This window comes from Eublepharis macularius, chromosome 12, assembly GCF_028583425.1.
Source record: "Eublepharis macularius isolate TG4126 chromosome 12, MPM_Emac_v1.0, whole genome shotgun sequence".
In the NCBI taxonomy this organism is placed as follows: domain Eukaryota; kingdom Metazoa; phylum Chordata; class Lepidosauria; order Squamata; family Eublepharidae; genus Eublepharis; species Eublepharis macularius.
In genome coordinates this window covers 30,666,318-30,692,950 of record NC_072801.1, presented here as the reverse complement: position 1 = coordinate 30,692,950, position 26,633 = coordinate 30,666,318, and the positions used below count along the sequence as shown (strand labels likewise).

Sequence of the window (26,633 nt, the reverse complement as noted above, 5' to 3'; positions counted from 1 at the left end):
GAGAGGACTCTTGCTTCTACCCCAAACAACGGGAGACGTGGTGGTGACCGGGGACTCCCTACTGAGATAGAGGCTAAATTGTGCCAACCAGACTTGCCATCTTGAGAGGTATGTTGTCTACCAGGTGCATGCATTCAGGATGTGAGAGAGAGGCTAGAAAGCTCACATATTATCATCCCTTCCTGCATATCCATGTGGAAGCAAATGATACTGCCAGGCACAATTGGGAACATATTAAAAAGGACTATACGGCACTGGGTAAAAACATGAAGGACCTCTGAGCTCTGGTTGTGTTTACATAGAGGTTGAAAAATGTGGGGATAAGCTTGTGAACTGTGGAACCCCGCAAGATAATCTCCAATCTGAACATAGCTGGTCTCCAACAGCAAGCCTTTTGAGTTTGTTCCATGAATGAATTAAACCAGTCCAAGGTGCACATCCCCTGATATCTATTTCTGACTTCAAGTGCCTCAACAGGATGGCATGATCTATGCTATCAAAGCCTTCAAATATATCCAGGAGAAACAAAGAAGCATAGCCTTTGTCTATATTCACATGGAGGTCATCCACTAAAGCCACCAGTGCTGTCTCCATCTCATGGCCCAGACACAATCTTATGCAACCTCTATGTAAAGCCTTTAGGAGAAATCATTTGTACCTATGGAATTGGATGGCTTCAATATATGAAGGAAACCTGCTCTGTATATCTCTATCCAAGTCCCTGTCACACAGGATATTACAAAGTTGTAACTCTGGATGGGAGGCTCCTGTAACACAACTGTAAAAAGAGCCTTCTTCCAATTTAATCTGAAAGATGGCCCTCTACCTTGATACAGCCAATCTGGCGACCTGTTTGCTATTGCAAACAAAGCACTTTTTGGTCTTGATTCCTCATATCTACGGGACTGTCTCTCTCCCTATACTCTGCCATGGCAGCTTTGCTTATCTGAACAAGGCTTTTGGAAGATACCACCCTGCAAATGGGCAAAATCAACAGGTGCTCATACACATGCATTCTCTGTGATGGCCCCCATCTTATGGAATAGCCTGCCAGAAGAAATCAGGAAGGCTCCCACTCTCCTGGCTTTCTGCAAACTGTGCAAAACTGAATTATTCAGGAGGGCTTTTTTACCCAGGTAGTAGGTCAGTGCTGTAAGGAAATGGTTCAGAGAGATGCTTTGGTAAAAGGCTAGGGACTGCAGACTATATTACTGTGCACTATCTGTTGCTGAAGGATGCTCCTACTGGATAGTTTCTGTGTTAATATGTCATATCAAATTGATTGTTTCAGCATTTTTTCAGTTCTGCATTTCGATTTATGCTTGTTTCAAATTCCTGCAATCCATACCCTGTTGTATTTCTTATTGAATGCCCCAGCCATTGATCGTATTGACTTACACTGTGTAATCCATCTTGAGTCTCAGTGAGAAAGGTGGACTATAAATAACATAAAGATATTCCCAGAACCAAAGAAATGCCAAATTTCCTTCAGTGGATGGTCTCTGCCTTGGAACAGATGACAGTAACAGCTAAACAAATTTGCTTGTTTGAAATGGTTGTGCTTGGAACAGCCACTACCGCAGAGTCCTGCACGCAGTTGCAAATGGTTACCAGGTTCTTTCAACAGGGAGAGACAGTAGCAGCTACAGAAGAGATGCTTAAACAGAAGCAAGTCAAGATGCCATTTCATACTGTGAGTTGATCCATCTGAACAATAACTTCGTTTTTATTTATATCTCATTTTTCATTGTCAGAACGGAATGGGAAAAAATTGCATACAAGAACTAGAAGACACCTGAACCACTCCCTCCATTCAAAATAATTTTTAATGCTTTCCATGACTAGAGATACTGCATGTATCTATGCATCTTACACTTTTAAAAACAATGTGAAATTCTAACTTTGCAATGTGCTTTGTGGCATTCCAAGGAGAAGCATTGTAAATTACTGGCTTTGTAAAGCACATACTACACAGTATTTCAATTCAAATTCTTGCCTGATGCTTTTATTAATGAGTGATGAATATGAGAGATCTCTTATTTCTGGACCAATTAAAAATAATCAGTAATTGAAACACAGAAATACACCTTAATTCAGGCTATAAATGAACACAAATTCCATTAGAGAAAGTTCAGAATCCTAGGATTGATTCATTCCATAGTATCTCCTCCTCTGTTGGTCCACTGACTTTTGCTTTTTTTTTCTCCTTCTTGTGTTTTCTGCTCTCCTTTTCAGAAAAACTCTCGTTATTTCCTTTGTCTTTGCTGTGTTTTGATTTTCCCTCAGTGGCTGAATCGGCAGTATCTTGTCTTTGCTTTTGCTTCTCACTGTCCTTTCTCAAGTTGTCATCTTCTTTATGGTACCGCTTTCTTTTGCACTTTGCAAGTTGCTGGCAAAGGTTCTTTTCTCCATCTCTGGCATATTTTTTCTTGTTTTTGTTTATCTCTTGACTTCCCCTGTAATAGTTGGGGCTCCTGTCAGAAAACACAAGTCCTTCATCAGATAACCGGTCCGTATCGTCTCGTTTACAGGTGGTCAATGGAGACACTTGCTTTTCTGAACAATGTTCTGTACTCAACTGAGACAGCGGTGCTTTCTCTAATTTCCGTGGATTTGCAAGAGCTGGTGACCGACAAGGCAATGTGTTTTCAACATACGTTTTTGTGGAAAAAATGGAATGCTGATCTGGTTCATACGTATCATGCAAAAATTGATCCTGGTTGAATTCAGTCTTCTCCTGACCACTTAAGGCTTCAAACTCTTCCCTTTGAAATTCCTCCTCTAGCGTTCTGAAATTAGTTTTTGGTTCCAAACCTCTTGCTTTTTGCACTTTAATGTAATCTGCTAATTCATCCTGGAAGGAATTGTATGTTGACTTGGTGTTCTTCATCAGACTAACAATCATGGCTTCTCTACAAGAATACAAAATGTAAGAAAAAGTATTAACAGAAGGGAAATGCTTTCTACCAAACTGATATCTGTGTAATTTCACTTTCATCTTGAAGACATGTAGTCCAATACTTGACCAGTCCTCTTGAATTTAAAAGTTTAGGGTTGCAGCTGCAGCCAACTAAGAAATGTACCTTCTATCTTTATAGAACATATCCAAGAGCTTAACTACACAGATACATTGCTGTGGCACTGTTTGGTGCAGTTCTTCCCAAGGTAGGGCACAATTACACATTACTCATGTGGTTGTGTTCTAGGAATTATACAATGCAGTGTAATTCGCAACTCTTTGCTGTTTTTCCACTGAAAATCACCCCCCATGACCTAGGGCACTTCATCTCAGAAGAAATCATTCCCATCAAAGTCTCACTGGGAGATTGTGAGAGTGGGCTCACTGAGTCTCCCTTTAGCCTCAAGACTCCTCCTCATTGGGAAATGCGAAAAAGGAAATGTGACTGCACTATCCATTAGGAGAAACTGGAGTGCAAAATTCATTGCTGAGTAATTCAAATACAGCTTTCAATATTATTTCGTTTTTAATTCCCCTCCTTACCCCCAAATATAAAGGATATGAACCAGTTTCACTTTGCAAATCCTAGAAGAAACAACATAAGTGAAGTTCTGGAGGGCTGCTGCCAGGAAAGATCTTGCAGTGCTTTCCCTGCACCCCACTGCCAGTGTGGCACAGAGCACCCAGCCTTTTGGAACCTGCAGGCACCTTCAGAATTTTGAGAGGGAGTAGTGAGTGCCACTGCAAAACGGCTGCCACAGGAGGCAGAGCCAAACACAATACCTCCCCCTCCTTGCTTTGCAAAAGGATCACATGGCAACCATATGAAGCTACCTTATTCAGAGTCAAGCCACTGATCTTTAAAGCTTAGAATCATGTGTATTTCATGGGAAGCATGGACCAGCCACTGGGAGGACAGAAACCTTGCAGATAGAGGGAGGGTGTTGCTCCTGAATACTCATCTCTCCCTCATGCCACAACCTTCAGTTGTAAGACTAGAACGTTTCCTCTCTGCTTTGCAAAAAAAGCTCATGGCAAAAGTCAGATAGGATACAAACTCCACTCCATCACTTTACTATCTTATTTTAATCCATGGTGAACAACTTGAAGCAGCCTTATGCCATTCATCTATCAAGGTCAGAATTGTCCCTACTCTGGCAAACATTCTTCGTGACATTCTATTTAGGGATAATCATGTTGTTTACATTTCTCTCAGGCTTCCCATATTAATAAGCCATTTTATGAATTAGCCATTTTATGTTTTTTAAAAACATTTTTTCTGTAAAGAACTTATAAAAGCTTCTTTCTCGAAGAGGGGAATAAAAAGAAATGAAGAAATGCCTGGGAGGTAGGGAGGGACAGAGAAAGGGAAGGGGAAGAAAAAGAAGTAAACTCTGAGGAAGGAGGGAGGGAGAGAAGGGAGAAATAAAAAGGAAATCATAATGGGAGAAAGAAGGGGAAATGAAACCACACAGCAATTAAGGAAAGCTAGGATGCTTACCAGACTTCCCAATCCTCCAGTGGCTGTAGCTACTGTTGCAACCAATAACAAGCCTTGTCTTATAATGGCCCCCCACACTTTCTGAAAAGCTCAATAGCAGAAGTACTGACAGGTGCCATGGCGCTCATAGGCACCATGTTGGGGACCCCTGGATTAGAATGACAGATTTGGAATGGATGGAGAAAGGTCCAAATTCACATATCCGCTTGCATGAAGCTTACCTGGTCACTCTCTAGCAGCCCAGTCTACCTCAAAGGGTTATTGTGTGAATAAAATAGAAAGGGCCTCTTGGGGAGGGGGGTCAGGCAAAAGAAATAAAACAAAAAATGGGTTGATGCCTCTACTGAAAGCCAAATTTTATGAGAGAACTGATGTTGTGATTGGAACTACAGCAGATAATCAGGGACAAGGAGGGGCCCAAAAAAAGCAAAGTTGGAACTTCTTTCTTTGTCAGTCCCTCCTGCCTGTCTTATGGTTCAGTATAACACAAGGTTTCAGCAGTAGGGATGGCAGTGGAATGAATACAAATAGGAGTCTCTCTGATTTCCCAAACAAGAAAACTAATCTGATGTTGTTTATCCCATTTAACAGAAGTTCTCCCTCCACAACCCAAGCTGACAGAGTGTAACACTAAAACCAGAAGTCAAAAATTAGAAAAATACTTACTTCGTATGATGCTTGTTTCCCTTCATGTGAGACTGGTACATTTCTATGGATGTAAGGCTGATGCTACATATGGGGCAAGTATAGTTGCCAGCACCAACTGCTAGAAGAACAAAAAGTAAACTGGCTAAAGAGATACGAAGAAAATGACACCTTTCCTCCTCCCAGCCCAAATGTTGATAATTTCAAAATATTGCATGTTTAGAAAAGACAAAAATGTTAATATTTTTCCTGCGATTTGCTTGGCACTTCTCATAAGCATTTTGTCACTCCAGGCATTCGGTAACTGCTTTTTAAAGTTCAAATTGATTAATAGTTGTCTGGCCTTTAAACTTCACTCTAATTTTTAAATGAATTCTTTCATCTTCAGGAGAATATTTTTACATTCTTTGCTTGTGTTTATCTGCTACTCTTTTCTGTTTTATTGTAGCCTGACTTACTTCACTACTTCTCTTATTTTGAAGCCAGCATGTTGTAGTGGTAAGAGACTAGGATCTGGAAGACCCAGGTTCAAATCCCCACTCTGCTATTGATGACCTTGAGCCATCATGCTCTCTCAGCCTAACCGACCTCACAGGGTTGTTGTGAGAATAAAATAGAGAAGTGGAGAACATTGTAAGTTACTTTGGGTCCCCATTGGAGAGAAAAAGTGGGGTATAATTTTTTAAAATTAAATTTTAAATACTGCTACTTATTGCTGTTTAATTGATGCTATTGTGATTTTATGCTTTTTATTATTTGTAACACATCTTGGCCTTTTTTGCATAGGTGATTTTTGCTGCTCTTGGCCCCATATCTCTTTGGGCTTTCTTCCGAATTCCAGATGCTTAAATCCCCTGCAGGCAGAAAATTCAGAAGAGAACCCTTGAAATGCCACATTGAAATCTGAAGAGGGAGTTATGTGCTTAGAATTCAGAAGAAAACCCAAAGAGATACGGGGCCAAAAGTAGCAAAAATCACTTACGCAAAAAAAAAGGCCCTTGATGCTCATTTACTATGATGGCATAAAAACATTTTAAATAGATAAAACAGCAGCCGGAAGGTTTAGATATTTTTGAGTACTTAAAAGTGTACATGATAATAAGAGCTGAAACACAATCAGCAGACTCATACCATTTATCTGTTGCTGGAATGGCCACTTCAGATTGCAAGTGGGGGAGTCAACTTCATAAAATACAAATGCACACTATAATATTATAGAATCCCCCCCCCAATGCTCATTTTATATGTGCCAGGAATTCCTTCACATATGGGGGGAATACCTCACATGAGTCTGCTGAACATGTATCTGAGCCAAGCCCAGCTGATACAGTGTGGAGCAAGTTGTTCTGGGCTGCTCACTTACTGTTGGCCTTGGATTCTCCGGTGATAGCCTCTGGCCCTATCTCAGCCATCAGCTTCTTACGTTCTTCATTTCGTTTGTGCTTTTTGCCAACATAGTGCTGATGGGCCATGAGTGGATTGTTGAAGGGCGCCAAGCAAAGCTTGCAGTACTTCTCTGGATTATCTAAATCAAAAGGAGCACTAAAGGACAAAGACGGGTCTTCTGAATCAACATCCTGTGAAGTACTCTCGTGACACAACTCTGGCACAGCTGAGTGACCTGAGACAAAGTGCAAAGAAAAAAGCCAAGAGGAGTTCCTTGCATGAGGGTATCTCATCACTGACACAGCAGATGAAATAAAAAAATAACAGAATGTAATCCCTACAGCTCTGCCAGTTCCAGGAAGAAAAATCAAAGTTAGAATACTGTTACTTTTAACATACATCCAACTTTCCCAATGGCAACTATTTTACTGACTAATCTGAATAGGATCTCAAGCCAAGCCCTGGGTTGGGGGCTGGTAAACAAGCCTAGTCATTGCTCCCTCCAAATATTAAATGCCCAGGGAAAAGGGGGAAGAGCAGTGTGTAAGGGAATATGAGGAAGACAACTCCCCTAGTCTTATTCCTTGAACCTCAACACTCCACCAATTCAAAGGATGCTGCTTTACTGCCTTGATCCAAAAAGAGGGAGCACAAATTATGGGTTGCACTGAGGACATATAAGCCACTTGGTCTTTACCAGGTTCTGGCTGCGTGCTCTGGGTAGGGTGCTGCTGAGCCGGGTCTGCTGAGAGCTGCTTCAGCTTCTTGGCATGGATTTTGCCCAGGTAGTGTGACTGAGCAACAATAGGGGACGTGAAGATCATGTTGCAGAGACTGCAGTATGTGTTTTTGTCCACATTTGGGTCCATCTGAAACCAAAACACAAAGTCTTTTAGTCATATAGTGTTTAATTTGTGGGCTGTTGACTCACTTCCTTGATATTCTCTCAAATGAGAGAGAGAAGAAGGGGGTTTGTGAAGAAAGGTTAAGAGATAAATGGGACTATATTTGGCAAAAGTTATGGCCCCTCTGTTGCACAGGGTAGGGTTAAAAAGTGGACTCTGGATCTGAAAAGGCAGGCATCTACTTTATAATCATTAACTATAATAGAATTTCTAGTGTGGAAGGGCAACATCACCTGGAAATTGATGTATTGCTTCTTCTGCTTTCCAGGTTCTTGTCCCTCCTCCTGTTCACTGTGCATTTGTAAATACAGTCGAACTTTCTGAGCATGCTTTTTGCCCTGAAAATACAGATAGCATTATATCAGGTTTCTATTGGGCAGCTTATTGCAAGCTTTTCTGTTCACCGAAACTTTTTATCAGGCTGGAGGTTACAGATTTTTTTTAAAATGGGGGAGCAGGTAACACAGGTCATGATCTGGTTATGTCAGCGTCCTGTGTAAAATAGACTTGAAAACATGCACCCTGTTTTGTGTTATTTTGATTTGTCCCAATAAAAGGATTTGTGCAGTTCTAAGCACAGTTACGCCCTCCAAAGCCCGTTGAAGTCAACCAGGTTTGAAGGGCAAAACACTACTTAGAACTGAGCTATAAACCAGAACTCCAAGTGGGCAACACTTCCTTTAATTTATATTAGTAATTAAATGCCTTACATTACTTTCAGAAGATGCTTCCAGTTTCAATGACCCCAACTGAGCTCATGGGCTTGTGCACACACCCTTTCTCCTCCAGCTCACTCATATTCTCTCCTCCTTTTCCTTGGCAAATTACGGGCTGACATGACGCAAAACCAGGTCAGCTGTGGCTTCTTGATAAAAAGGAATATGTAATTACAAGTGGAGGACCAGTGAGAATTGTGGAGTGGTGGGTGGGGGTTTGCAGGGACCCATGTTTCTGCGTATGTCGCTGTGTGCTTTTGTCCAGGAAAGTTTATGCCACAATAAATCTGCAGTGCCCTTTCTGCGGCAAAAGTTTTATCATACGTTTGTCCTTCAACAATGCTTTTAAAGAATACCAGGGATAAAAAGAAAAGGGAGGGGGAGTCTAGTGGACTAAATTTAAGCCCTGAAACTTCTTAACAGTGAGAAAGGTGGGCTATAAATGAAATTTTTAAAAATGTCATTGTGACAAACTCAGCTTTACACGCTGAGATTTCTAGTCAGAGGGTTATGATTGACAGGTTTCTTCCCCTCTTGCGGCTGGCCTGAAATGGCAGTTGGGGATGGAATGTTGGGGAAGCTGTCGGTTGGGAGTTGGAAAGAATAAACATGAGAGTGAAGGAGAGTTGGAACGTGGCTTTTTAACAGTGAGGGTCAGCCAGAAAGTCCTCTGTGTTCTGTGAAGCACTTACAGTCCTAGGACTGAAGTGGGGAAAACCAGCACAAACTCCCTACGTAGACTCAATAGATCTGGCCAAGGAAGGAGGAAGAAAGGTGTCTCCCCTTCAGTGCCAGGAACAGGATTATAATTCACAGCTATAACACCTGCCCAAGATCTGGGAAGGGTCTGTCTCTGTGGAGCGCCCTTAAGTCTAGAGAGGAGGGAAAGTCGTGATGTGCTTTTACTTGACAAGTGTAACATCTGTGAAGCAGTGTGAACCTCTAAAAGCAGCCAGTAACCGAATGTTTTGTGCCTCACATCAGTGAAGTTGCTGTACATAAACCTTTCTGTCATTACGTTTAAACACCTGCCTTCCTGCCTTTTAAGTTCAACTTCTGTTAATAAACCTTCAATTACATTTTTGGAATCTCCCCAAGCCTCGTGTGCCAGTTTCTGATAAAGGGAAGTGCAAACCCCTGATCTGTCCCCTCTTAAGACTCAGCTGGGTAACCAATATTCATAAGGGTGGGACAAAGAAGAACATCTGAAGCTTAAAATCAAACACGTTACCAGAGGCTGCCCAGCCCAGTATACAGCTTCATAGGCTTACAGAGGAGAAGGTGTTACCTCGGGGTAGGGGGAAGCTCAGCCCAAGCCTGAGTTTGACATGGGTTTGTGGCAGTCATTGCCAAAGCAGAATGAGTGGGAGAAAGAGTGCCTCTGAGCATACACAAAGGGGTGTTCCTAACATTCTCTTGCTGCTGAAAAATCACAGCCAGCTTCTTCACAGCTGACACTTCAGAGTGCTGGGTGCGACTTCCATGAAGACATGAGCTCCAGAACCTCTTGATTTCCAAACTACCACTGGTGGTGAAAGGAGTTTGAAGGTTCAGGGAAGGGTAGCAACAATGGTGGGGGTGGGGCAGGAAACTTGGAGGGAGGGGGAATTCCATTCTCCCTGCTGTTTCTTCCTCCTCTCCCTCCTACCCCTTTTGTCACTATTACCCCTCCCACTTCCCCCTGAATGACAGGGGACTACCCCCCCAACCACCCAGCTGTAGTTTCATTGGCTGAACAGTGACAACGGTGGCACAACTTCTTGCCTGCCTTCAGCTTTGGCTTCTGCAGCCCTGGGCTTGGAGAAAGCAGCACCTGCCATCAGCAGCAGCCACATAGGGCCCATGGCTTTGGCAGCTGCCGGGAGAAGGCCAGAATTGTTGGCTGTTGGTGAGTTCTATCCTGCTTCATCAGAAACTGCAGAGGGCCAGTCTACTTTGGTGGCCCTGGCAGCTCAGAGGGCCTCCAGCTTCCACTGCACCAGCAGTGGCAGCTGCAAAGGGGCTGCACAGATTGGGACTGCCTCTCCCCACCACCACCACCACCACCACCACCAGTCAAGGGCACCTGAAGGAAGAAGCCTAGTAGGTAGGCTACACTCCCCACCCCACTGCATTTTCTGTGCATGTGCAGAAAACATGTTTGTTTGGGGGGAGGCTTAAATCCCCCAGTATAATTTTTGGAACGTTCAGATTTTTCTGCACTCTGGGGCCTCCACCAAGGTTACAGAAGCATCTGCGTAATGATTTGCCATGTAAATAATTTGTGTTTTGTTTCTGCTGGTTAATGTAGGGGGTTTGGATATATGTTTATTGTGGTTAGAAGGGCAGGCCTCTGAAGTGAGGAGTGGGGGCTGGATGAGTGAAGCGTACTGTGACTGGGCGGTAGCTATACTCTGCAGGCAGCATGAACTGCAGTTTTTAGTTATAGTGCTGAGGGGAAAGTGTTCATTCAGTCTGGATCAGGCAAACTGTGTGCAAGCCTGGGTCAGTCTGCATGTATCTCAAAGAGAGATTATTCCATCTAAGTTGGGAAAGCTGTGTGGAAAGGCCTGAGTGAATCTATGTCTGTGTGGATGAGAGGAGTGTTTATTTGGTTAGTGAAGATTTGTGTGGAAAATCAGTCTTTGTGATTGGTCTGCAAATATACCTTTTAAGAACTGATTTGAAACCACCAAGCTTATGAACCCATTCTGATACCAATAAGCTTATGACTCTGCAACCATCATGCTTATGTACTTATAAATAAGTTCTACTTTTGGTTAAGCAAAAAAGGATCCTTTTTTCCTCATAGCCATCCACACGCACTGATAGTTCTGTCACACTACCATCCATTACAAAACCTTCCTATAATACAGGATAAATGGAAGAGATCGAAGGCAAAAGCCTTTGGTGGCAGCAAAAACATTTTGGGAATACTGAGAAAGTAATAAAGAAAGATCCAAGGCAGGTTAAAAGAGAAATTCCACAATTTGGTTTGTAGCCAAGTAGTCCTCCTGATTCTCAGATTTAAACACCGGTATGCAGGGACAACTTGGCTATGATGTGTGGGGGGGAGAGGTCAGGGGAATGTTTGAGGCTTGGTGAAGCATTATTAGTGAGCCAAGCCCCAGGCAAACCTTAGGTAAAAAGGGAAAGTTTCACAGGTGGGATGCAGCCCTAAAGGACAATTTCTATTTGCGCAGATTGTTGAAACTTAATGCATAGAGAGCACATCAGCACAAGGCAATCATTATTTTTTTGGGCCCAGTACAAGCTTGTAAAATGCACCCCGCCCCCCCCCCCACACACACACACCAACACCACAATCCCTCATACAAAAGGTACAATTTCACGTATCATGAAAAAAGTTTGTCACATATTCAACATTTCTGGGGGAAAGCCTTTTTTCTAAGAATATGCAGCTTGAGGGTCCTACAGGTTTATTATTTTGGAATTTTTTGGTCAGCAGTTCAGAATGTTACTTAAGACTGCTGCTCTAATACTGGTCGTAACTGTCTCCAGCCAATCACACAAGATCCAAACAATACATAGATACAAGAAAATAAGTTTCTATAAATATCCTCAGGGATGAACCACAGTTTTCTCTCATTTCCCCCTGATAGTTATAGGGGTTGCAGCCTGGGATGGGCCTAGGGTCACCGCCGGCACCAGGGTTTCTGGCACCTGCGGCCACTCGCGCACATGCACCCAGGGACTGCGTGATGACATCATCACATGATGACATCATCACTCAGTAAAGGTGGGGCCATTGGTCAGCGGGTGGCTGGGGCGGCATGAGGAGGCTGCCCGCGCTCCACACACTGCCCCAGCCGCCTGCCGTCCCTGGCCCATGGCTGCTGCGCCCACCCGGGGGCGTGTGGCAGTGGCAGCCGTGGTGCGGGGCTGGCTGGCGGCAGCGGCAGCACGAGGCAGGCATGCCAGCTCTGTGGCGCACACCTCTGCCCCCAGCACCCCCTCCGGCCCTGCAGCACCCGTGGCTCCCTCCTCACCACCTCAATGGTGGTGCTGGCCCTGCCTAGGGTATGGTTGCCACTTACCTGGCCAGTGAGGGAAAAGACAAGGGAGTGTGCTTCCTGGGGCATGCGCCACAGCAGGCCAATTTCAGCCTGTTTGTGGGCCCGATTTGTGGCCTAAATTGGCCCGCTGTGAAGTGTAAGAGCTCTCCAGGGCCCTCCCAGCAGTGTTCCCACACTTTGCAGTGGCCAATTTCAGCCCCAAATGGGCCCAATTCGGCCCACTGTGAAGCATGGAAGCACTCCCGGGGCGACACAAGGCCCTGCGCAATGATGTCACTTCCCAGAAGTGATGTCATTGCACAGTCTGAGAGTGCCTGCACGTGAACAGGACACAAATGGTGAGTTCCAGAATAAAAGACTAGCCCAAGGTTACCCAGCAAGTTTCCATGGCAGAGCAGGGATTCGAACTTGAGTCTTCCAGATCATAGTCAGCCACTCTAATCACTACACCATGCTAGCAAAGGTTACAGTGCTTCCGCAGAAATGTTTCAAATCTCCCACAAAAAGCTTTCCATTCAGAAATCATTTGTGGATTTTTACCAGCATTATTGGACTCAAAAGCTACATCGCGATACTTAGCTCACTACACAAAATATCACACTTGTGTCATAAGAAACTGGGCCTTCTGATTTTTTGCAATCTCTTCTCCCTCCACCACTGTTCTACTACTCATAGCTCTGGCCAACTGAATGTGCAAAACAAGCAAATAGGACTTCATCTGATGCCTGAATGCTTATGCCACAATAAATGTTCGTTATCTAAGATGGCACAAGATTTGGATATAGAACAATTCATTTCTATATTTCATTTTACAGAATTGATACCGCACCTTCCTGCTCTCATAAGGGACACCAAGGCAGCTAACTCAATATTCCATAAGACAGTGGCCTGATTTTCCATGTGCTGTTGCTGGCCATGCCCAACATAGCCACCTGAACAAGTACCGGGTAATTATGTTAGAACTTTCTTTGCAGAAAGATGTGCAGGCTTCAATTGTCTTACAGTGCAATCAGTGCGTAGGGAAGACAGCAAAACACATACACTTGTCCATTGACCATGAGCCAAAAAGCAATATTCAGCAGAGTGATGCAGCAACTGGACCTCAAGGAGAAAATACTGGCGGTGTTCTTAGATGTGGAATCATATAGAAAAGCAAGCAAACAAACAAAAAAGCCCTTGGAACAGGCTTATGTTGCCTTAGTTTCATGTATTAGAACACCAGGTAAGAGCACTACAATTACATCTGAGTAAGAAAATCTTTTTCCTTGAGTTGGTCCAAGAAGTCTTACTCACAGATCAGTTCTGGGTTGGAAGTGATTTCTTCTAAAACATGGCATAGCATAAAAATCTAGTCACAGACCATGTATTTTATGTATGGATTATTATTAAACCAAATAGACACTCAATGTTTCACCAAGGAACAAGAGTTCGATGATACTCTTACCAGCCAGAGTGGAGGCAGAGACCAGGGTTCTGCCTGAGTATGCATTTAAGACGAGTTGGAATAGGGTTTGTTGCCTACAAGAAGTCAGCCTCAAGAATAGAATTTTTAACCTGCAGGAGAACTGGAGGAGTTTCAAATATTAGCACGGTACCTCTGCACGCTTGTTCACCCTCTCATCTTTTAGTTTGCATATTTGTAAATAAAGATATATTAAAAAAATGTTAAGTCTCCTGTGATGCATCCTCACAAGGGAACTGACCACGTAATGGTTGCCTCTGGAACTATGCTTGCTTGAGGAATAGGGGCTGTAAAATATCAACAAGTTACATCCTGAAACTTACCTCATAATGTGAAACTCTTTGCGATTCAAACTGCAGGACAGCCCCACACACTTTACAGAAAGTGTCTGTGCAAAGTTCTTTTCTCGTTGCCTCATCCAATGTATCATCTAAAGGGAACAGTAAAGGGTGAAGCAGTTAATCAGTACAAGGAGGAGGCCCAGCTATTTATGAAAGCCATGCTGGAAAAATTAAATGCAAGATGACGTATGACAGGGATACCATTTGTCCAATGGAGGGCAACTATATTGACCCCCTACTCCACTACCTGCAGAGTATATCATACGGAAAGCTGGATTAGATCTAAAAGAAGGTGGAGTAAAAATTGGTGAAAGGAGCATTAACAATTTGAGATATGCAGATGATGCCATGTTACTGGCAGAAAATAGTGAAGACTTGAAATGACTACTCATGAAGGTTAAAGGAAAAAGCGCCAAAGCAGGATTACAGCCTAACATCAAGAAGACAAAAATAACGACCACTGAGGAATTAAAGTTGACAATGAGGAAACTGAAACTGTTCAAGGCTTTCTATTCCTTGGCTCAATCACAAACCAAAAAGGAGACTGCAATGAAGAAATCAAAAGAAGACTGAAACTTGGAAGAGCAGCTGTAAGGGAGCTAGAAAAGATCCTTAAAGATAAAGATGTCTCTCTGGGAACCAAGATCAAGATAATCCAAACGATATTCCCCATTACTGTGTACAATGTGAAAATTGGACGGCGAAGAAAGATGACAGGAAGAAAATTGATTCATTTGAAATGTGGTGCTGGAGGGGAATTTTGTGGATACCATGTATGGCCAAAAAGACAAATAAGTGGGTACTAGATCAAATCAAGCCTGAATTCTCCCTAGAAACTAAAATGATAAAACTGAGGCTATCATACTTTGGTCACATCATGAGAAGAGTCTCTGGAAAAGTCAATAATGCTAGGAAAAGTGGAAGGCAGTAGGAAAAGAGGAAGACCTAAAATGAGATGGTTTGACTCAATGAAAGAAGCCATGTCCTCCAGTTTGCAGAATCTGAGCATCAGAAACCAAAACATTCACAAACCAGTGGGGGGACATTTTAATCTTCCAGGACACTCAGTTGCTGACCTAAAAGTAGCAGTTATCCTGCAAAGGAATTTCAAAGGGAGATTAGAGACTGCTGAATTGCAACCGATAATGAAGCTCAAGACAATGCATTCACCTGGACTGAATCGAGACATTGGAATCATGTCTCATTACCAATTCGAAATTCTCCACACCCACTAGCCCTCTGCATACCCCACCCTATTCAATCATGCCTGCCATTGTCATTCACTGGCTATTATCATTCGGCTTCTGGACTCACATTCTAGCTGTATCTGAAGAAGTGAGCTGTGGCTCATGAAAGCTCATACCCTACCACAAATTTTGTTAGTCTTATAGATGCTACTGGACTTTTGCTCTTTTCTACTGAGCAAGTCTGTTAATGATAGGATATTTTTGAGATCTTTCATTCTACGGTCACCATAGGTCAGAGGTGACTTGACAGGACATAATACAAAACACACTTCATTACCTGTAAAGTCTCTTTCTAAAGCTGTCCTAGCCCTTTCAATCAAAGACAGCACAGGATGAGCCTGGATGTGCTGCCCTTCCTGGAGGAGTGGCCCTGTGCATACTCCTCCTCCTTCCCTTAGAGGGTCAGGGTATTATGTCTCTGGTGTACTTCTGGCTGACTAGCCTTTAAAGAACAGGAGGGCCCCAGCAGCCCCATTTCTACATTAGAACATTAGAAATAGCTCAGAGACATCCCTTGGTAGGGATGAGGACTGAATGCTTTGCTATTGGGTACTCTCTGCTGATGTAGATATGCACCTACTAGCGAGTTTCCTCACTGCTAAACATGCCATGGAAATTAGTTATGCTTTGTTTCAGATAGATTTCATCTCTGTGCTCAACTTTATGCTTGTTTAAAAAAAAATTCTGCTACCATTCCCTATTGTATCTGTTTCCCTGAATGTCCCAACTGTTCTTCAGTATTATACCTTGGTCAGTGAATATCCTAGCTGTCAATTATATTGTACTGTCATTTGCACTGCTGTAATCCACCTTGGACCTCTGTGAGAAAGGTGGACTATAAACAACAACAGGAAAGAAACCAATGTCTGGGATGTTCTGTGTGTAGCAGCAAGCAGGACAGAAAGCAGCAGCTACTCACTGTGCTCAGGAGTAAAAACCATACTCTGATGCATGCCATATTCATGTTTTGCCATGTAGGAAACAGTAATGTATTGAGTGGCCCTTGGACACCATGTACACACAAACCATCAATAATCAGCAATAAAACAACAAACCAACAAACCACTACTTTGGTCATTACAGTTCAGAGACTGGAAAAGCCACTTCATTAAAATAAAAACATTTCATAAAAACACTGGCAGCCATATAAAATAAATTTAAGGTTAAAATGAAACTCTGGAAAATAAGGGATGGGAGGGCTAGTTGGTTTTGAAAAAAATGTTCAGAACAATTTTTAGTTACAACAGTGATATTTGATATCCCGCTTTTGTGCTCAGGGACTGCTCACAGCTGCTTACAAATAACAAATTAAAATACAATTTTAAGAAACAAAAATTAAAACATCAATAATTAGCAATAAAACAACAAACCAAATGGTAGACCCCAGAAAACAATGTGAAACATTTTTGAAGGCTTTCCAGAACAAACAGATCTTCACATTTCTCAGGAAAGTTTGGGAAAGCCAAAGATCAATATACGTCCTGAAAGAGGGAGTTACACAATCTAAAACAAGGGTCCTCAACTTGGTTGAAGGTGGACACATTCAGAATTTGGTGAAAGGGTAGTGGGGGTGATCACAAAATAGCTGCCAAGGGGCACAGGACTGGCTGTTGGCCTTGGAGAAGAGATGGTATTTAAAGTCAGTTTCCAAAGGGGAGTGTTTGCTCTCTCCGTGGCCAGGGAAAGACTGCCAAGCAAAGAGACGTAAGATATTCTGTGTTGACGGCCAAGATGAAGGGAAAACGGTTCTGCTGTGTCTCCCCTGGATAATCCATGCATTTGACTACTCGGTCAGTTGGCCCCAGGAACTCCCTGGTTTTCCCTATTCCACTGCAGACCCTTTGAATCTAGAAACAGCAAGCAATATACCCCTTCTGCTAGTCTCCACTACACAAACTTCTGAAGGTGCAGATTCTTGCAAAAAAAAAGCCCTTCCCCTGGAAGTATCGTTACCAGATGGGGTCTGGAATAATACTGGACCGGAGGGGGGGACAGTCGGCATTGACTTTTTTTTCATTACAGTCACTCCCGGTTGGTGTAATAATGTCACTAATGGAAGTGACATCATCATGCCAACCCATTTTCAGGTGCCTGAGCCTGCGGGTCATTCCCACTGACACCATGCAGCCAAGGAGGCCAGCCAGGTGTCTGGGCTGGTTGGCCATTGCTGCCAGTGTTGCGTAGGAGGCCAGACACCTAGACTTCCTGGCTGCTTTCCCAGGCCAGTGGTGGCGCTGTGCAGCCAGAGGAGGCTGGGCAGCCGGGTTGGTTGAGGGTGACAGAGCAGGGGGGAGGGGCAGCTCAGATGTCCAGTATTTGGGAGATGTTTTCCCAGACAGTCTCCCAGAATATTGGACTGTCCAGGTGAAAACCTGGCAACCCAACCAGAAGACCTCAGGACCTGGGCTGATTCATATGGGGGGAAGCAATGAGTTTGGAAAGAAGGGGTTTAAAGGTCAAAAGGGGCACCTTGACTGAGGTCTAGAACCAAAGTGGCAGTCCATGCATTTGATACAGGACTAAGATTTGATGTCTACTGTGGCAAATCCCTCTTAATGCTCTGTCTGCTGCATTATGAACCAGTTGTAGCTTCCAAAGGCAGCCCCTCATACAGCACACTACAGTAATCTAGCCTGGTTACCAAGGCACATGTGATAGTGGCCACCCATTTACCACAGGACACCAAGGAGTCTGGGAGCAACCCCAGATTCCATATCTAATTTTTAAGGGGAGAACACCACCTTCCAGAAAAGGCTGAAACCCTGTTCCTGTTCCACAGCATGTTCATCTTGTCTGGATTACCCTTTAGTCTGTTTGCCCTCATCCAGTCCGATGTAAGACCGATGTAATAGTATGAAGTGTTTTAGAAAACTAGAAGGTAACCTCATTTGCGCAATTGTCCTTGCAGCGATAGAACCCCTATTTAGCTTCCAATGAGGTTATCAAAGTTGTATGTGTTAAAGAACTAATTAGCAGCAGGAAGACAAATAGGTTGTATGAGAAGAGCTGGTAGAATTGGGGGAGAGCCCCAATGGAATAGGCAGAAGAGATGTTAGAAGAGTATGTTACAGAGAGGGCTCTTATTGTATTGGATCTTGGATAGCTGATTGGGGAAAAACAAACTTCAGGCATAAAAGGAAGAAAAAATAGGCATTAAAGAGCAACGGTCAGAGTAAAAACCAAGGTCATGATAAAAGTGGACACTTTTCAGGGTCTAAGTGAATATTGTACATCCCAATGTACATCATTTTATACTTACACGGAACCTCATTTGTCATGCTGTCCATTTACCTAGTTTGGAGAGAGTTCTTCATAATCTACCTTGGTTCGCACTATTTTGAATAATTTGATGTCATCCACAGATCATCTGACAGCTTCACAGCTCACTCCTGATTCCAGATCGTTCATAAAATAGAACCACTCCCAATTTAAAAAAATAACAACCCTGTAGAACTCCACTGTTTATCCCATGACAGCTACATATTTAGTACTTGCTGGCTTCTGTGATGGAAGCTGTCAAAAGTATATTGGCAGTCCAAGTATACAGTATCTACTAGAACTCCCTTCTCTACATTTTTGTTAACACTCTAAAGAATTCCCCAAAACTGGTGAGTTTGCAGAAACTATGTTGATTCTTCCTCTGTAGGGTTCAATCTTTTATATGTTTAATGTCATCTTTAAAAATGTTCACTTGGAACAGATATAAAACTAGAAGAATGTGCTATCGTGTGGTAACCAACTTACAGCAACTACAGGGCATTCCAGGTACGAGATGAACAGAGGTGGTTTGCCGTTGGTTTCCTCTGCACAGCAACCCCAGTTTTCCTTGGTAATCTCCCATCCAAGTACTAACCATGGCAGACCCTGCTTAACTGCCAAGCTTTATGGAGCTTGGGGCCAAATTGGACAAATCAACCTGCTATGTAAGACTGACTGGCCTGTAATTTCCTGGATCCCCTCTGGATAGCTTTTTAAAAGTCAGAATTATATTTGACACTTTTCATTGCTCTAGTAGGGAGGCAGACTTTAGCAACAAGTTGCACGTTTGGCCGTTTTCACGTCTTAACAGTCACGCAAAATCATGCAAAACTCATGGAACGATGGCATCTTCATGGTGCGATTCTGACATCATCGTGCCACAAAATGGAGTCATGATGTGAAATTGTGCCATGAAGACGCTGTCGTTCAGTGAGTTTTGTGCAATTTTGCACAACGGTTAAGACGTGTGGAAATGACCTTTGTTAGGAGGACAGCAATTTTTTACAAGTTCTTTAAGAACCCATAAATTCATGACCTCCAGATCTGGTGACTTGCAAGTTTTTAATTTTGGTATTTGCCTGGGACTTTATCTGTTTGACTCAGTTCTTTAAAGTCTTTCTTGAAAATATCAATTCCAGTATAGGTAAAGCACCCTACATTTTCCACAGTGAAAACTGATGCAATGAATTAATTTAACTTCTCTGCATTTCCATATCTTTCTTTAGCAATCTATTCACTTCTCTGCCATCTAATGGTGCAGTTGCTTCCCCGTCTGTTTCCCACTTATGATGGATTTAAAGCATTTGTTTTGAGCAATATACTCCTAAAATTCTCTTTTAATACCATTTGAGTCAGGAAAACGTTGCTAAGAAGTCAATGGTCTGTTTTTGTGGTCTATTTTTTGACTGTCTTTTAATGCTGCATTTTAATTAATATGTTTTTAATGTTTTATTTTTATTGTTTTTTATTTTATAAGCTGCCTTGGGCAGGTTCCTGGAGAGACCACATAACTATCTTCTTCTAAATATATAAATAAATTTTTAACTCACATTAGCATCAATTTGCATTTATTCTGCCAAGTTAATAAATAAATTCCTTTCATTTTTTGAGTTTCCTCTTCTGAAATCAATCATGTTAGATTTATGGTGCCTGTTTTCATTTGCAGAACTACCAGACTTCATGGCACTGTGGGCACCATCCCTAATTCATGCAACACTTACTACACACCAGATCCTGCACAGCACTCAGGACCAAGTCCAGACTCACCTCCCCTACAGTCAGTTCTATTTATGAGAGGTAGAAATGTTGTCTCTGTCACAACTAGACATGGGCACAAACCAAAAAAAAAAATGAACCATGTGATTCGTGGTTCGTCAAGTTCCACAAACCAAGAACCACAAAATTCCACGAACTTTTCTAGTACACAACTTGGTTCATGATTCGTGGCATTTCAAACACCCGGCGCCAGCTGCTAAAGCCACCGTGGGGTGTTTGAAACTCACAGACCCCTTCTCTTGTCCCCAGGAAGAAACAGAAGGCTGTCTGTCACAAAACACCCCACGCTGGCTTCATCTGATCCTGCTCAGATGGCAGGAGAAACAGGCTGTCAGTTTCACTCACCCAGCACTGGGTTCAGCCGATGGGCTGAACCAAGCGGGGGGGTGTGAAAGTGACAGCCCCCTTCTCCTGCCCCTTGCGGGTGGCAGGAGAACAGGGCTGACACTTGCACACACACTCCGTGCCAGCTTCAGCCGATGGGCTTAACTCAGTGTGGAATATGTGTGAAAGTGACAGCCCCCTTCTCCTGCCCCTCACAGGCAGCAGAAGAAGGGGGCTGTCACTTTCACACACACACCATGCCAGCTTCAGCCGATGTGCTGAACCAAGCGCAGGGTGTGTGTGAAAGTGACAGCCCCGTTCTTCTGCTGCTCAGCGGGCTTTGAACTTGAACAGGATCACGTTGGGAGGGGGAGAATCCTCCCCGCCCCTGCAATCCAGGTGGAGCACGGAAGGGCGCTGTGGCCACTGCTTGCAATGCAAAGCCAAAGAGCGCCTTTTAAACGCCCCCTGGATTGCAGGGAGGGGGAGAGATCCCCTTCCCGCAATCCAGGTAAAGCATGGAAGGGGTATTCAAAACCCCGCCGGCGCCCCCCTCACGGGAGGCAGGAGAACAGGGCTGTCAGCTTCACTAACCCCACACTTTCAGCCCATCGGCTGAACCCAGCACGGGTTCTGTGAAACTGACAGCCCCGTTCTCCTACCACCCGAGTGGCAGGAGAACGAGGCTGTCAGTTTCACACACACCATGTGAGAATTAATGGATCAGCAGCGCCAGCCTGTCTGACTTCACAAACTGCTAACAACTCTCACGAACCGGGTTAAAAAAGTCATGGAGTTTGTGGAAAATGGGGCCCCACAAACCCCATTTTCACGAACCATGAATCGACCTAGTTTGTGCGGTTTTTTGCTTCGTATTGCAATTTGTGCCTACCTCTAGTCACAACATCATTTTTACAGTTGAAGTCATTTATTATTACAGCACCATACCCTGTAGTTACTGTTCTTATGTCTCAAGATCAACTTTAGAGTTTTGAGCAGGTGGAAGAATACCTAAATTTTGAGGCAAACTATTTTAAATGATACTATAAGTCATAATAGTAATAACATTCCATTTATATACCACCCTTCAGGATGACTTAACATCCACTCAGAGCTGTTTACAAAGTACGTCATTATTATCCCCACAAAAACAACACCCTGTGAGGCGGATGGGGCTGAGAGAGCTCCTAGAAGCTGTGACTGACCCAAGGTGACCCAGATGGCTTCAAGTGGAGGAGTGGGGAATCAAATCCGGCTCTCCAGATTAGAGCCCCGTGCTCTTAACCACTACACCAAACTGGCTCCCATGTGCTGCATTTATTATTGTGGGTTCCTCACTGAGTCCTAGTGCCAAGGAAGTTATCACAGATCTGGATGCTCAATGCTGTCTCACCTATATGAGCCATCTTATTCAAAAGATCTATTCACTGCATTCTGTGTTGTACAAAGTGATTTCCAACAATATTAAAATCACGTAACATCAAAGCCTATAAATGCTATAATAAAAAATAACACACACAATGCAAGATTACACAGTCCCTATAATAGTTCTTATTTCTAAATCTGGAAGGCTTTTCAGATATAAAATTAACTGGGGCGAAACAACAGCAATGCCAAATGGAGATGCTTTTACTCATTTTACCCATTACTCAATGCTTTTACCCATTAACCTTACATTACAGGATTACGGAGAATCTAAACAGAAGGAAACCTTTAACAATCTGCATCCTAAAGATTAATGTTGCCCTTAACATAATTTATATACTTAAGAAGCATACCTATGTATATGTATAAAATATTATTTCTCAATTTTCACTCCATTTTTGAACATTCATTTAGGGGAAGAATCAAAGACCTAGAACTGCAGCTACCAACTGGAAAAGTAGTATTTGGACTCCCTAATTTAAGGGTCTATTGTACGACCTTTAGAATATCACAAAACAAGAGCCTCCTTCAGAAACTCTTTACTCTACATGGACAAAAACAGAAAAAAACTTTATCCTGTCTCATGCTGGGAGGCATTAGGTGCACACTATCTATGTATCTCAAAGGCACGCTGTCCCATTCAATTCACCAACTAGAAGAATCTGGAAAGAAATTGGGTTAACCAAGATATCTGACCCATTTATACATTAACATATGGGTCATATGGCTGATATTAATTGCATCTCGTATCATTTAATTAACACAACTGTTAAATAGGGATGAAACTATTATATCTTTTAGAGCAGGGGTTCCTAACCTTGAGCCTTCAGGCATCTCTGGAATTTTGAGAGGTGGTGGTGAGTGCCACACCAAAATGGCTGTCAAAGGTGGTGGTGCCCAACCCAGTATCTTCCTCCTTGATTCGCAAAAATATTGCATAGTAGCCATGCTGAACACATGAAACTGCTTTATTGAGAGTCAAGCCATTGATCTGTCAAATATAATATTAACTGTACTTGGATTGGAAGCATGGTCCATCCACTGGGAGGGCTAAAGCTTGGAGAAGGAAGAAAGTCTGGGGGAAGGGGGGAGAGAAGAAGAAATGGTACCATCCAGTGAAAAAGAAGTGGTTACCAGTCCTCCCAATTCTCCAGTAGCTGTAGCTACTATTGCTCATTTCACTTGAATGGAGGCAGCCCATAATAACCACCTAATCAGCCCTTGTACTTTGTGAATAACTTGGCAGGCACCAGAGGAAGTACTGGTGGTAGGGTTACCAGGGGCCAAAGCAAGAGTGAAGGGAGCTGGGGGCAGCAAGGTCACACAAGCTTCCATGCTCCTCTGTTGTGTTAGAAAATGATGTCATTTTCCAGCTTGATGGGAGAGCTCGTTGTGGTCCCCCCCCCCCCGCACCATGCCTCCCCGCTTGCTGGCCAGGTGAGTTGGGCCAGGGGGGATAGCAGGTGAGGGTTGTGGGTTGTAAGCCTAACTGGTGGGTGCCATAGCACCCATGAGTGCCATGATGAGGGCCACTGCTTTAGAGACTTAGAATATAATGTTCACTCCTCTAGTCACTGGCAATATCTGCAATGAACCCATTGCTTAGTGCCCAGATGCATTTGCAGCTTCAGATCTCCCTTGCATGTTGCATTTTGGACTTCTATAGGCTCATCATGAAAAGCATACAGTCTTCATATTCTTCTTTGAAACCTGATCACAAACATTTAGCTGAGGAACTACGGCACAATTGGAATATCCTCAATGAGAAAGAAAGCAATGTGGAAAAAATACTGTATAGCATTAAACAAACTTCTTTAGACTTTAGATTACAATTAATACAAAAATTATTATTCTCCACAATTTTGGATACTTCTTAGATTACTTAAGTTGGGGTTATCAAACTCAGCTGTTAGAGATATATGAAGCCAGGAGCAAATCTGACACATAGGTTATGGGTATGTTTGGTTATCATTCAATTTTGATTTGAAATGTATACAATGTTCACTGGATCTTAATCCAAATATTTGCAGTATTAGAGTACACTGGATCTTGCACAACTCGGCAATAGCTAAAGGAATAATACTTGAAAAGTGGGAAGCAATAGCTCTGCATTTGTGTATTAACGTGTGTGTATTAGGTTGTTTACAGTATAGGATTAGCTGGTTGCTTTCGGACTGAGCAGGAATTTGTTGGGACTACATCTAATTGGCTGTCAGGGAGTCTGTTTTTTGTCTGCTTCACGTAGTTAAGCTTGTTTAAATAGACCTGTTTAAACTAATAAGGTTCTAATTGAGGAGAAAGGTATGAAGCCGCTAGTAGCCGCTAGATAAGTTCAGAACCAGGGGGCTCTCTCCACGTTTTCTTAGGCCATTTGATGGTGGCAGGTAGTTTATTTGAACATTTGTGTCTGATTACTTTTTGAAAAGTTTTAAAAGATATAAGTAAATAGAATTTTTAAAGTTATTTAGGCAGGAAAACTTGGCTAGCATCTTGAAGCATCTATTGATGGAGTAAGCCAGGCAGGAATAAAAAAGGAAACACACACAATATAGTAACAATCCCCATATAACAATGGTAGCCAAATGCAGGAAGTCTGTGAAACCATACCCAACAATTCAGAAAAATCAACACCACGTAACTTTAGAGGAAAAATTACATTGGCAGTCTGATTTCAGCGAGCAAAAGCATGCTGAAAAAGAACAGTGTTGTACTGCTTTCCAAATTATGCCAGTGCAGCCACCTTCTGCACCTCAGCAATCCCTTTGAAAGAGAAATCGGTGAGGCTGTAAATCCTGAGAGGGTCAGGCATGCCTTCCCAAAAAAGGGTACCTCAAGCAGATGATGTGGTGCTGATCTCAGCTGGCAAGCAGGCCTCTATAGGGGGAGGTGGTTCTTCAAGTGCCTTGGTCCCAGGGTGCAAATGGCTTGCATTCATATTCTACGACCTCCAACTAAATATGCATATTCATTAATATATTGCCTAAACAGCATGGACATTAATTTTCCATCTCATGGAGAAACATTGTTTTATACGCTAGTTATCATCCTTTGTTTTTGGAACCTTAATGCCTTGTCCTGTGTTTACTTAGCAGTAAATTCCACTTTGGTTTCGGCAGAGATTAATTGAGTAATCTAAACACCTCCCTCCTCAATATCAGGGCAGGGAAGAGCAAATTTAAAGTTAATAATTTGTAAATTTAAAATATATGTATAAAGAAAGAGAAGCCAGAAATACTGAAACCTCTCTCTAGTCCACTGGTATGTTGCAGAAAAATACATATGTGTTTGTGTGTGTGTATAATTTCTCTTGGTAGCTGAGATTAGCTTGCACAAGTTGAATCTTAAAAGTATGTGGAAAATAAATTGGGTGTGTAGTGAAAGGTTGCTAAAGTTATTCAGAGACAGAAAGGGGTGAGAGAGGAACTGGCAGGGAGCAGATGGCAGAGCCAGATAGGGTAACAAATACCAGCACAGCAGCATCCAGCAGGGGAGCAACAGGCAGATACTTAAAGGAGAGAGAGGACAGCTAAGAAAGTGAGGAGGGAATATGCATGTCAAAGGGGTAAGCAAAATAAGGGAAGGCATAATTGGCAGAAGACTGGGGAAAGCTGCAGGAACAGGAATCTTCATAGCTTCCTCTGGACTTCTAGCAGAAGGGATCAGTTAAGAGTTGAAAATGCAATATATGGAGGGCACAGAGGTATATGTGTTAGTCTGTCATAGTAAAACAAAAGCTTTTATGAGTCTCAGCTCACTCCTTCAGATAGATTTTTGAAGGGGAAATCATGCTGGGAGATCTTAGTGGGAAGACTTGGAGTGAATGACACCATGCATCATTCAAGTATAAATCTCAAAGAGGAAAAGGAAGGAGTTGATGTAGAGAAGTTAGATGCGAGTCCCATTATAAATCAACAGAATTAGCTGTTAAACATATTGGAAGTTGAGGGAGGTCAGAAGTGCAAATAGATAAGCAAATATATTGTTGAAGGCTTTCACAGCTGGAGAACGATGGTTGTTGTGGACTTTCCGGGCTGCATTGCCGTGGTCTTGGCATTGTAGTTCCTGACGTTTTGCCAGCAGCTGTGACTGGCATCTTCAGAGGTGTAGCACCGAAAGACAGAGATCTCTCAGTGTCAAACTCTGCAACTCTGCACCATGCAACTCTGGTTTGACACTGAGAGATCCCTGTCTTTCGGTGCTACACCTCTGAAGATGCCAGTCACAGCTGCTGGCAAAACGTTAGGAACTATAATGCCAAGACCACGGCGATGCAGCCCGGAAAATCCACAACCACCAGATAAGCAAATAGTTTATGTGCAAATTAACTGATACTGGTACAAAGTTATAGTCTGATGTTTATTTATTTACATTATTTATAGTCTGCCTTTCTCATTAAGACTCAAGGAGGGTTACACATTATAAGTCAGTGTAATCAACAGAATAAGACATCTGACGAGCAAAGGAACAGGACTAGTGTAAGGTTTTGCAATGTAAGTAAGTTTTTGTTTTATTTCTGTGTGTTAACGTGAGGCTTTGAATATTTGTTACTGCAGGTTTGAGGAAAGAAGGGCGGTTAGATGGGTGAACAGAGTGTGCTGTGATTGAACAGTACCTGTACCGTGGAAGACAGAGTGAACTGCAGTATTAGTCACGCTGCTGAGTGTTTGTTCCA

The 26,633-nt window shown here is 42.9% G+C and overlaps 1 protein-coding gene across 2 annotated transcripts in view; it reads right to left on the bottom strand.

Moving 5' to 3' along the window:
- Positions 1-1,698: 1,698 nt before the first annotated feature.
- The window catches only part of LOC129338234 (zinc finger matrin-type protein 1-like), a 44,577-nt gene continuing 19,642 nt past the window's right edge, over positions 1,699-26,633 (bottom strand). Inside the window, exons 2-7 of one of the 2 annotated variants that reach the window (XM_054992295.1) lie at positions 13,914-14,020; positions 7,630-7,734; positions 7,189-7,360; positions 6,469-6,726; positions 5,127-5,226; positions 1,699-2,912 (exon numbers count right to left, since the gene is read on the bottom strand). In XM_054992295.1, the coding sequence (XP_054848270.1) occupies positions 2,132-2,912; positions 5,127-5,226; positions 6,469-6,726; positions 7,189-7,360; positions 7,630-7,734; positions 13,914-14,020 (1,523 nt within the window). In that variant the 3' untranslated portion in view covers positions 1,699-2,131. The remainder of the gene's footprint in view (positions 2,913-5,126; positions 5,227-6,468; positions 6,727-7,188; positions 7,361-7,629; positions 7,735-13,913; positions 14,021-26,633) is intronic. The other variant, XM_054992296.1, reaches the window with a different exon arrangement.